Consider the following 12,379-nt stretch of genomic DNA (forward strand, 5'->3'; position numbering starts at 1 on the left):
CATCAAACGTACTATTGCTTGCACACCTATGCATTGCGTGGTCAAGCATAAACAAGCACCCGTCAAAGCTGACCATTAGAAACCTCTGTAATCACTTGGTTCAATGTATTTTTAGGTTTATACTGATGGCTGTATTAAAACCTTTACCAGTGCTCTACTAAAGGACAAACACCTTCTGAGACGAGGACCGGAGAGGACAACTCGTTCGTGTCAGTTGTTTGCGACGTTAAAACATGGAAATCCGTTTTTCTGCGACAGACAGTGAACTTTTCTTGTGGCTCTTTGCTGGTAAAGTGATACTACCATACCAGCGAGTCCCCAAGGCGCCACTTTTACTATCGGCCGCCAGACGGTTTCTGCCATACGAGATGTAATACAACTATAATACCGTGGCTACTGCTACTAAATTGTCCGTCTGTCAATTCCGGCAGGAAGATGATGACTAGGACCTCAGTCGGTTGTTCTCATATACCGAATGAACCAATGGCCTTTTCACTAGCCCTGGATGGCTTTCAATGAATCCTTGGGAGCACCACATTAACTCAAGCTTATACAATAGGAAAATAGCGTTGACCGTTCGCTGGGAGCTTCAGCGTCATCATATTATTTTCTGTAACTGCCGCGCGCCTTACGGAAAGTGTAGACGGAAAAGGGCAGGAGCCGCTCCCTCTCGTTTGTACTTGATAGCCTTCAAACTTTCGGGACGGGGCTTTACGCAGACGCATTTTCGTATCGTAGTTGTCGTAGTGGTAAGTAAAATGATGAGAAGTTTATGAGATTGCCTCGGCAGGGGACAAGGATTGAAGACCTTTTTCTGTTTTCTCTACTCCACCTCCGACTTCCTCTCAGTCATTGGTTTCTCAACACGAAAGAGAAACGGTCGGAGACGTCCACCATCACTCCAGTGATCGGCAGAGTGACCTGCCTGTCTATCCTAGTTACCGTGTTTTGGTTAAGGCAGCAGCTTGACCCGAGCGTAGTTAACAAGAAATTTCTTCCCTTTTCCATTCTGATAATCACATCCTAATCTGTATAACTTTAAGCATTACTTAGTCGTACCGTTATACAACTACGCTATACATATAACAACCATTCTATCAGCAGACGAATCTTTATCTGACATTGAGACTTGTAATGGTGTCCGATAAAAGCAGTATTTTATGCAACAAATCGCTATTGCGCTGGATTGACTTAATTTGAATAGAGTATTCTTAAACACTCAGAATTTGAACATTCGAAATCAGTGAGTTTTTTCAATGTCGCCCTTCACCCACATCGGGATCTGTCTACTTGTACTGGTTGCATCACATAACACAATACGTTCCCTTCAATCACCCCCGGGGGCGCAATGTCAGCCGATCTTGTCATTTAGCCATAGCTGCTACTATTGCACTGCTTTTACCGCAAACGACAGCCAACGATTCGATCGATTTGTCCAGTTAACCTTCTGCCCTATAATGAACGAGTATCAATATAAAGGTGCGGCAGCTGTGGACTCATTCATTTTCCAATGTAAGCATACGGTCAGTGACGTCAAACTACGCGTACCCCGTTCTCGGAAAGCTTACTTAGATAAGTTCACATGACCTTTAATAATATATCTGTACGTGTTAATACGGTATTAGTGTGGCAAAATTAATAAAATAAAAGCTATTGCACCAATGATGAACGGGCGCACCACGTCGCCTATAGGGGAGGCGGAGCAACGACCATTACGCCCTAATTATGATCTAGATAACTACTGTAGTGGTAAACATAATACTCTTGCTGCACAACGTTCTTCATAGCGACAAATGCCAATTGCTCCGTCAAGAGGAGGCAGTTGCCAATGCCACTGCACCGCTGGGGGATTAAATTGGTATGCACCTAGCGAGCAGTAACGTACGATGTATGTATTGATGCTGTATTCCCGCCGGCGCCTTCAAATATCAGCATCGGCAATGAGCCTTTCCAAATGCATTGAATTGGTCCAGGAGGTGTGTTGTCGTATAGTTCAGACGCCAGCAGTGCGGCCTATCGACCTAGTTGACGCGTATGAAGTCGGCGCGTAGTTAAACTAGAGATTTCCAACTGTGCGCTCGTTTTTAGAGGAAAGCATTCAATAACAATGAGAGAAGTACGGACAGAACGCTCGCCAGTCGTCACAGATTTTTCATATCGATAAATGGAGGAGAAAAGGGGCTGACAGCTCCTGGAGCCGTGCGATGGTATAAACATGGTAATACGCAAACCGGGAAAACAAATACTGAATTTCGTAAAAGTATGATACATATATATCATACGAACCATCCTGACAAGCTATGACTAAATTAGGTGCAATTTACAACAGCGGATAGACGCATTGCTGTTTACGTTTTTAGAGAACTAACGAGCGGATCCATTAGTTCATTCCTATGTAGGTGTTGCGGTCGATTCTAAGGAGCAAGACCAACTGTTCAGCTAGGACATAGCTGATTAGTTAGAGTTATTAAGCTGTTTGTGTATTATTTGCAGTACATAGTTTACAGCTTACCAGGCCTTATATGTTTCTATTTTTTCACTAAATATTCTGTTATATTGCTACATAGATGAAATTCAAGCGGAGCAGTATTAGTGTCTGGACGTTATTTAAACTAGAAGACGCCCTTCGTCTTTGACAATTCGAGCCCGGGAACTTCTACAGCCAAATCCGTAGGCTCCGAGCGAGTTATTCGAGTAGTTTAGGCTGGTGGAGATCCTTAAAGTATTTGCGACTGAGTCAACTTTTTCAAGTTCCGTCCCATTAAAGTTTCGCCAGTTATGGCTACATGTAATCGGACGCAAGCCACCTCGAGTGGTTTGACGAAATTATTCATGCACTCACTGTGAACAACGATCTCTAATTATGTATAAAATGCACACTATTCACAGTCGTATCATTTTTTGGCAATTGCTCGCCATTTTTTTTTACTGCGCCAATGTGCGTTGGTATCCATTGATAGGCTTTTTCCTATTGGAAGATAGTTCGCTACCACACGCCGACTATATCGTAGAATTATATTCATTGCACACTATCGCACAGCAGGCCCACAGCTCAGACCCACCCGGAGTAAAGACAAACGCTAATTGTATGCATTTTTTAGGGTTCGCAAAGAAGCGCAATCTGGCCCAGGTACCACGCACATGTTAACCCGGTAATAGCGCATATAACTACTTCGTCTGAAGCTGATAAAAGCGCCGATTCGAAACGTTGATGAAGGATCCGTTTGCGCGCTGAGTTGGAGGGGGGACAGAAGTGAAAATGAAAAAGCGTTTGATGGCGCCTAGCTATATCTCTCTAAGGCGATGATGGTAGCTTGTGCGGATGATAATCATCACTTCCTTGCTTGAATAAGACGAACGCGTCGCTGCGAAGGCCAACCGGCTCGAAAAGGGGGCGTTGGTATTAAATGGTCGTCATAAGCCTGAAAATATGGGACCATCCTTCCCCTAACCTACCAGTGCCTTCCTCCTTCGAAGTGTTCGCCTCGGCGTTGGAACGAGAGAGTGAACGCTCAAAGTAGCCGAAGAAGATGTGCGCCTACGGTTGTGGCTAGAGAAATAAGTATTGCTGGTATGTTCATGGGCGTGTATATCTGTGAGAGAGAGCCTGCGGTAGCCTAAATGCAAAAGAAGAGCTCGATATTTTGAAACGTGCCATCAAAAGTTAGGTTTGGTAAAGGGATGAGAACTTTAAATGGTTGATACGGTATTATTGCATCAATGGAGGTCATTTTCATAACCATTACCCTGGACGCCGTAAGTCGATATTCCTGTAACTGGTGAAAATCCGCCAAAGAAACGAAAAGGCGAAACAAAGAAAATTATACGACAATCTTTTTTTGAGGACGTTGAAAGTTTAAAACGGGGAAAGATGCTTCGTTTTCATAGAAGCGTTTATTCACGATAATAATAATATAGCTTTTGAGAGGTTAGTCTGTTAAAGACTTCGGGGTAAATTGTACCAATTCTACTAAAATGAACTATAAGAGCTTTCACGAAAGCACGGGGGAAGAAACTTCATCCTCTCAATATACAGATATATATATATAGAAGCAGATGTATGTAGAGCAAGGCGCAGATGATGGGAACGTCAGCGGTGTAAGCCGGCAGCTCCTTGGATGCAACGAAGCAAAAGCCAACTGGTATCCCGCTAATGGCGTCCAATTAGGAACGAAAGCGAGCTCAAACGCGTTACTTCACCGAATATTGCTACAGCATATCAGGGTGCGGTCATGAGCGAGTTCTAGTAAGAATATTTTTGTTGCTATAACAGAACCAACAATGAAATATTGCCTTGCGAATGAGATCATGGCAATACTTATAGGAAGGAAGGGTACTGAACGCTTCGTATATTAGCTCAGTGCGTCTGATTCTGTCGAGGTTACCTAAACCTAACGAAGTCCGATAAAAGCTTTAAAAAGCAACGTGATCGCTTCGGTATTGAAAGTTTGCGAACGGTAGCAGTTCGCTGACATTATTGGTCAAGTAAGAAGGCTGACGAATAGAGGAATCAACCCAGAGGACACCGGTAGGTGGCGAAATGTACTGTCAAGTAAACGTTAAAGTTAAGTCAAGTAGACGTAAAAGTCTGACGGCCCAGAACACTTTAGCGATCACCGCACGACATAGTGCTACAAATAACGCCAGCGTAGCTTCGATGCCATCCTAGCTACAGACGTCAAACATCAAGGGCTGGTCCACCTCAGAAAACAGGGACGGAATAGTTACGAGTAAATCATAAACCGTAGCTAATGTAAAAATGTGTCGACAGTTGAAGACTAATGTCGATTGTAAACAATTATTATTGTGTCCGAAGTGAATTCATTAATACGCACAGAGGTCGCATCCGCTTACTAGTTCTCATTTTTCGTGAACTAGACGAACGTATTCCGCCCTTGACTTCACCCTCCATAACCTCACAGCGCGGCGATTAAAGATAGTTTCTACCAATTATAAGACTTTGCCGCCGAATTAACTGGTCAGGAAAATTCACTCACATTCATATTTTCTTCTGTTAATTTGCGTTGTTTTCGGCTTGCTATCTAATTTGTTAGAAGTGAACTAGGTATTAAGTTATAGTGCTGTAAAGCTTTTGTGACAAAGTCCCTCTGTTTGGTGCATTGCAACATGGTGCACCCCGAATAATTTATCCAATCTGGCTCCGTCATGGCTCCTGAATCCTAAGATGAACTAAATGGCTGGAACAAATAAAGCTCGATTATGAAAAAAATACTGCGCGTCTGACGGCGTCAGCAGGTGGCTATGTAAAATATATTGAGAGTAACTATATTAGTGCAACAAAAGATACGACGCGGCAGTGAAGTGATACGTTCGACAAATCATTGTTCAAGGTCTGATATCGGGTCAGCTGACGCCAGCACAAATAACTATGCGCCAATACGGCGTACAGACATCTAGCAGCGGACGACTAGGGAACTAGGTGGAGGCCATGCGTACATCATAAGCCTGTTTGGTAATGAAAAGTTTGGGTAATTGAGTAAAATCGAATTGATATAATTACTATCATTAGTAGCAATACGATTATCTATGTAAACGATGATGAGTGGCTCTTGCTTCAGCCAGAACTGCTTTGGCATACCGAACACTTCAACACAGCGGACCTCAAGCTAAATATAGCTTGAAAAGCTATATTTCACATAAACAGTGCGAAATCCATCTGTTATTTAAGTATTCTGCCAGCGTCACGTAAACTTATTTACAAACGAATCTGTTTCATCGTAACGCCGTATTTTGCATCGTGCCGGATATGGCCAAACGTGGGTACGCAATCTTCAATTGTAATGATGCCAAAACTAACGTCAATAGATGAGAATCAAGGGGATTTAGTGGCGAGCATTTAGCATTGGCTCTATATAAAAGGAGGTAGTTGTAGTGTGTGAACTTTTTTGGAATGCGCCTGTCTAAAAGCTATTTGAATGGGCACGACCTACTAACGGAACACGTCATTTTGACGGTATCGTTGTCAACGCCTTAGCTCCTACGGCGTCCATACAATGAAAGAGACTATGTACATTTGCCACAATGTGATTGTGGTAAACAGGAAAAAATAAGACCGTTGTTTCACTCACCCCGCGTAGAGAGCGACGCTATCCGTAGCAATATGTTTCTACAGCAGTTCTACTAGGTACATATTCTGTCTCCAATGGCCATTGAGGAGATGGAGCGTGGATGAGAAATAATTAACAAAATCAATTGTTCGCTTCATCGGTGCCTCGTATCGATTGGCCGCTTTGATAAGCGGTACAAACATGTGCCTCATTGTGCTTTGTCGGGACTTCGTGTACACTGCCTCGAGTACACCATTTCAAAACAAATTACTATTCATTTTATGTACAAATCGATATCGGGATAAACCCTGACAATCAGCACTGTTGCCCCGCCGCCGCTGCTGCTATGACGAGCCATCTGGAATCCGCTGCCAAGACTAATCACACCCGTTGCCTTTATGGTCATAAACATACAAGCACACGCACACATATATTCACGACAATATTATGTACACACATATAGTAACATGTTGAAAGCTGTCGTATGTCCTCGACCACATTTCAGCTATTATCATCGCTACCTTTGTGAATACGTGATCTCCTGCGACTCTACTAGTCGAAACTGTGAGGGGCCTTTTGATCTGTTTGCTTAACTTTAGTACCTCTTTTGCGTGTACGTTTAAAAAGAGCAGCCGTCCGCTATGGCCGCGCGCCAAAGACGCACATTGTCAACGACGTCTGAACGGCAGGCCATCATCATACTCTGAATCATACCTTATCCCATCCGACAATACATATACATAAAGTAGCCATTTGTGATAAAATATCGTTTTAACCTAGTGTTTGTTGTAAATATAGTAAAATAGTGTTTGAACGCAAACTCTCTATCTCCGAACGAATGACCTATTATAGAACGAGAAAGCCTTACGTAACGATTGCTTCAAGAGGCGACATTTTTGTATAGGAATATTGTGCTAAATATTGGTACCTCTTTCTGGAGTCGACTCGCTATCCGGTTGATAGTTAATAGATGTCATGGCTAGACTGAACATGGAGCTTTTTGGATTGCCAGACAGTCAGATAGATACCATCTACGATAATAAGTATGTAGATTGCATCTGTGCACTCACAAGTTATCTCTCTCTTTATATACCGCTTCTTCTTCGTATTGTTAGCTCAAACGAGGTTGAATAAATTTCTTAAAATATACATATAACAATACATAATATAAACAGCAAGATATTGCGACTATTTTCGCTTGGGGTCAGTGTTCGCGAAAATGGTGCAATCAAGCGCAGAAGCAGCACCTCTTGTCTGCCAAAGTCAATTGAACATGGGCTTCCAGAAATGTACAGTAACGTGGAGATGTTGACTCGTAAATATCACTCAGAGTGGCGCATTAGCTGAATATTGAAACAAACGCATTATACGGGATGGTCTAATCACGGGCTCAAGAAACGGCCTCAGTTAGGGTGCGTACCCTTCTTACCTTCAGAATATAATAAAGATAGAAAATAGCTTCCAAACAAATTGAGTCGATTATTACATGTCCTAACCGGTGGTTCAGTGTAAAGTGAACAGGACACCTTTTTCTGACCATTTCATTCGATTAGAAACTGAAGGAAGTACCCGACTGGTTTTTAATATTTACACATATAATTACTTCGTTGAAGTGCAAGTTTTAAACTTTATTTAGGTGTTTTCTGTGTCGAGTAGACAAAGGTCTTGAGTGCTGCTACAGTAGCTCGCAACTGGAGGGAAATTGCCGGAAAAATGACACTATCAAGTGAACAAATTCAACAATTTACGGAAAAACCTTTCTTACCCGCACGCCGCTGGCTCGCCTATAGGGAATAACCTTACTGTTTGATCTCGTTGCGCCCGCGGCTGGTATATATATATATATATAAGGCAAAAACTATTTCTATATCAACGTTAGTCTGAACGGATGTTGTCGCTGCAAGCTTCTGTTTCTAACTGTACACACAGTGTTTTTACTTGCAATGGCTGAGAACGTACTGACCAATTTAATAGCGTTTCAGAATATCACCTTTTACTCAGGCCGAATCGGACAGGTTCGCTCTGCCCGTTACAAGGTTACACAATTGATACGATTGAGGCAGTGATTGACTTATCCACATTAACCTAGTGAAGAGCATCTGGGCTAGCAAAACGAACGCGGACGATACTTCTTAGGCAGCAATTGTTTTAGTGTGTATGGAAATCTAAGCCGTCATATTGGGGCTCTTCAAATGTAATCCTACTGGCCGAGCGTTAACAGGCCGAGTCAGCTTCATGTGTGATCGACGACGCGCAAAAGTTTCACCTCACAGGTACAACCAGCGAAATAAGCCCGCATCATTAGGACGCCGAATCGTTCCATCACTCTTGGTAGAAGGCTCTGCCCGCTATGTGGCATATGAAGCTTCATATCTCACAAATCGCTATGCAAACGTTCTTTTTTTTAACTGAGATTGGTGCCATTCTCACGGTCAGAGTCTGCTTTTGGCATACCCACGATGAAAATCGAAATTTTTAGTTCAATCCTCTAGAAGAAATATTTTTATCACATGTATACATTCTCTTGGCCTCTGACCGTTGTGCTCCCCCTTGCTATATTCAACATCAAACGAGGTTAACGCTTGTAACAATGATTTCAACCGACGCGCCACACACACAAAATGGTCGTGCACTTAATAAATATAGATCGTTAATTTCGAAATTATTCAGAATCTCTACAGTGCTCTATCTATAGTAGGTGTTGTTTTATTCCGAAATGAAAACGAAAAACTCTTATTTCCCGTTTAATGTTCGATGGTAAGAACATAATTACCAATACAGCATTATTTTTTCGATGTTGCGTCCGCTGATAGCGGAGCCGTCGGGGGGCGCCACATCATCTACTTGCTACCCTATGTGACACCTTTGATGAGGAGACAGTCTTTCTCTATGTTTAAACTAGATTTACAGATAACTTTTTATTTTTCTATGGAGTAAATACAGTAGGCACTTATTGCGTCCGTCGGCATCTGAAATTTTTCTAGAAGTTTGTTTATTTATTTATTAATTAAGGAAAAGTGACTCGTAGTAAGTTATGATGAATGGCTCACTTGATTCCATTACTGTGAGTTAAAAAGCGCCATTAAGTCGTTCGTAGTTGTTTCGCTATTGTAAAAAGTAAGTCATTCAAGTCCGCTTAATAAAAAAAGCTAATTTTATGACACAATGGCGCTCCGGTTTAAGCTTCATAGTCAGCAAAACAAATGCTCCTGCTTGTCTTTCACTTCCAGTCTCTAAAAATATGTTCTACCATTATGAAAATTGTCTGGCACAAACTTACGTTGAGCACCTGCCAAAAAAATACTGTAACCCCGTGTGCCCTGAATAAAGCAATTACATATAATGGAGGCCAACTTCATTCTGGTCTTCCGCTGGAATTACGCGAATGCTTTGTTTAATTTTTACGCTACCCCCAGAAATTCGAAAGGTGTTTTCAAATCGAACTTTTAGCTGGAACATACTTAACACGAGCGCCTTCGTTATAAAAGAAGTGATTGTTGTGATTAACATACCTTAAGATACCGGGAAACGAGTTCCCGCGGACCATCTTGAGGTGACGTTTTAGTATGTCCTTTAGTGTGAACAGGGAGCACCTGGCCACCCGCTTCTGTCGTTTGTTGACCGAAGCCATATCGTTACACATTCGAAGATTGAAGTTTGCTTGTTGGCCGCATTTGTCCGTGGATCCGCTCGTTTAGCTGCTAGAGTTACTTCCCAGGTATGGAGGCGTTGTATGACAGTCAGTGTTACGTGTCCGGCCCTAGGTACCTAGATAGGTAGGTAGGTAGGTAGGCTGATTGAACACTTACACTGACACTAATTAGCATGCGTCTATCAGCATTTGCTTATCGATGAACACGGCACTGTTTAAGGATGGAATCACAGAGGAAAACCGGTTCAATTTTCTCGAAGTATACGAACGATCATTATCTGCAATTACGTATAACGTTATTCATTTCTTCTTTTATCATTGCATTGATGCACTATTATTATCATTAAAATTACATGAATTTAAGTGTGTTAATCTATAACACTAATTGAGATGAGTGAACACCCAGGAAAGAGTAGTTTTTGTGGGCGTAGCTGGTTGATTCTTCCCAAAGATTACTACTATTCGCACTAGATAGCATAATGCACTTTTTAGGAACTTTTAGGAGTTCAAAGTAAGTTGAATTTTAGTCAGTTGTCTTGCGCTCTCAAGAGGTCCGCCCTGCTCGCAGTTGCTGTACATACACGATAAGAATTGCTCATACAAACTCCCTGACGAACGCCGGCTCTCATGTGGAATGGTTCCGAGCCGAATAAAAAAACACTTAAATTGCTCCCCAATGGATACACGCAACAGCGAACTTCAAGCGTTGGCATCCGCCCAGAAGCCATCGCGATCCACTAGCTCCGGCATAAACGGTGGATGACAATTCTTACCGACCCCCCGAGCCAAGGCGTCATTATGTGCTCGTATTCCTCAAAAGCTTCTGGGCCCCACGCGACAGCTGGAAACCTGAACGGTGGCAGCAGCAACAACACTACTGATGTTCGTCGTCGTTTCGTTTAGGAAGAAACAAAAATCTCACGTCTACTTTTCATTCCCGCTGAACTTCAAGTTGTCGATGCGGCAAAAGCCACATATATAACGTTATGTTGTCGACTTGGTAGCTTTAGGACATGCTAATAGGGAGATGATTAGTGTTTGACGATAAAAACACAGTCCGCAGTTTGGCGAAAGCTAGCGAAAGGGTACACGTTATTGTAGCTGATGCATTCCTCTGCTGGCGTCGTGTAAATTCGTTCGTAGGCTCGTATCCTAGGCGAGCAAGCAAATACACTCTGAAACTCGTATTTCCTGCGCACTGCTGTCTAGCGCCGGCTCTGGTCTTAGCGAGACCCGACTCTCGGCAACTTGAATCGGCATTTCAATCAGCACTGGCCACAGCATCTCGTTTATAGCATCAGCAGTCACCGCGAGGGACGAAGATGCCCTGGAAATCGGTCGTTGCCTTTTTCTCCTACTTTATACTTTTACTCCGAAAGTGAAGCAGTGTGATTCAATGCATTCGGTCTATAAGGGTATACTAGCTTAGGCTGCCCTAAACAACATGCGTCCGGATCTCAGCGCAGAGAGGTGGTACTCTGATCACAAACCTTTTTTGATTGCTGCTGCTGCTGCTATTGCACCTGCTGTTCGCTGGTGTTGCTCGAAGATGGTGCCATCGTCACATGGGTTTCCTGCGCAGAGAAGTCAGCCAAAGAAAGCATGGCCAGTAATGCGTAGCAATAGCTGGGCGCGGACACCACGAAGTCCACTAGCCTAGTTGCGCCTTAATTCTACTATAGTTTCTTCCACGATAGCGACTCTTGTCGCCACACGACAAACAGCATTCTCAAGCATTCTGCCCCTGACAACGGCTGCTAGCAACGGCGGGAATTCGCGCTTCGCATAGTGCGTCGTTCTGTAGGCGACCTGTGTCCTTTAGCTGTAACTATATGTTTTCCCAGGCTTTCGTGCAAAGCAACAAAATGGCCGATAAAAGAAACAGTATCAGAAAAGATCCAAACGAAAGATTACTGATATCACGATTGCTTCTAGTAACGGCAGCTTACGCTCATTTTTGGCTCGTACGCTCCCACTAGTGAACAAAAGACAACTTACAAAGTATATGGATGGAAGATTACAAATGCGGTCCTTTCGACTGCTTTTATTAATGCTGATTCTGTTTTGGTGCTGCATGAAATGGGGAAGATGAAAGGTCCGATTGAAGAAATAAGAGCAGACCCCGAATGTAGCCTTGAAAATCATGCAGTCAAATTGGCATCATGTACCGCCGGCTGTAGGACATTTCATCATAGAACAAAGTCGCAGCTCGGGCTAGGTGTTGTACACAAACGACTCCAATAATAGAATATGCAATAATGCCATAATATGGAATATCCCCTACTGACAAACGTATCTATCTTCATGTATATACATAATCATTATGATCGATCTAGCCTAGTTTAATACGCGTAGGTCCAATGACACATGTACACTGAAAACCGTCAAATTTCTGTCGGTGACAACGCTCTTAAGTGAATCGATTAAATGGCGGTGAACTTAGGTAGTTTGGGGACGATTTTTAAAAACAACCAAAGAGTTAGCATTATTAGTATTCAGCTTCGCTATTTGGACAGTTCAGAGACAAAATTTTGTACTTAGCTGACTGTGATATTGATAAACCATGGGACTGTGGGACGGCTGATGTCCTTGAAGACTTCACAAGTGACTACGTGACTCTAAGAAACGTCTGAGATACTTCGGAAGATGAATGATTGAC

At 42.8% G+C, this 12,379-nt stretch overlaps 1 protein-coding gene across 1 annotated transcript in view; it reads right to left on the bottom strand.

Annotated features, from left to right (window-relative positions):
• siz (Brefeldin-resistant Arf-GEF family protein schizo) overlaps positions 1-11,082 on the bottom strand; it is a 60,354-nt gene extending 49,272 nt beyond the window's left edge. Inside the window, exon 1 of the mRNA XM_022837560.2 lies at positions 9,581-11,082. Within this exon, the coding sequence (XP_022693295.1) occupies positions 9,581-9,711 (131 nt within the window). The 5' untranslated portion in view covers positions 9,712-11,082. The remainder of the gene's footprint in view (positions 1-9,580) is intronic.
• Positions 11,083-12,379: the final 1,297 nt, after the last annotated feature.

Source organism: Varroa jacobsoni, unplaced genomic scaffold (assembly GCF_002532875.2).
Source record: "Varroa jacobsoni isolate VJ856 unplaced genomic scaffold, vjacob_1.0 scaffold_713, whole genome shotgun sequence".
NCBI classification, from domain to species: domain Eukaryota; kingdom Metazoa; phylum Arthropoda; class Arachnida; order Mesostigmata; family Varroidae; genus Varroa; species Varroa jacobsoni.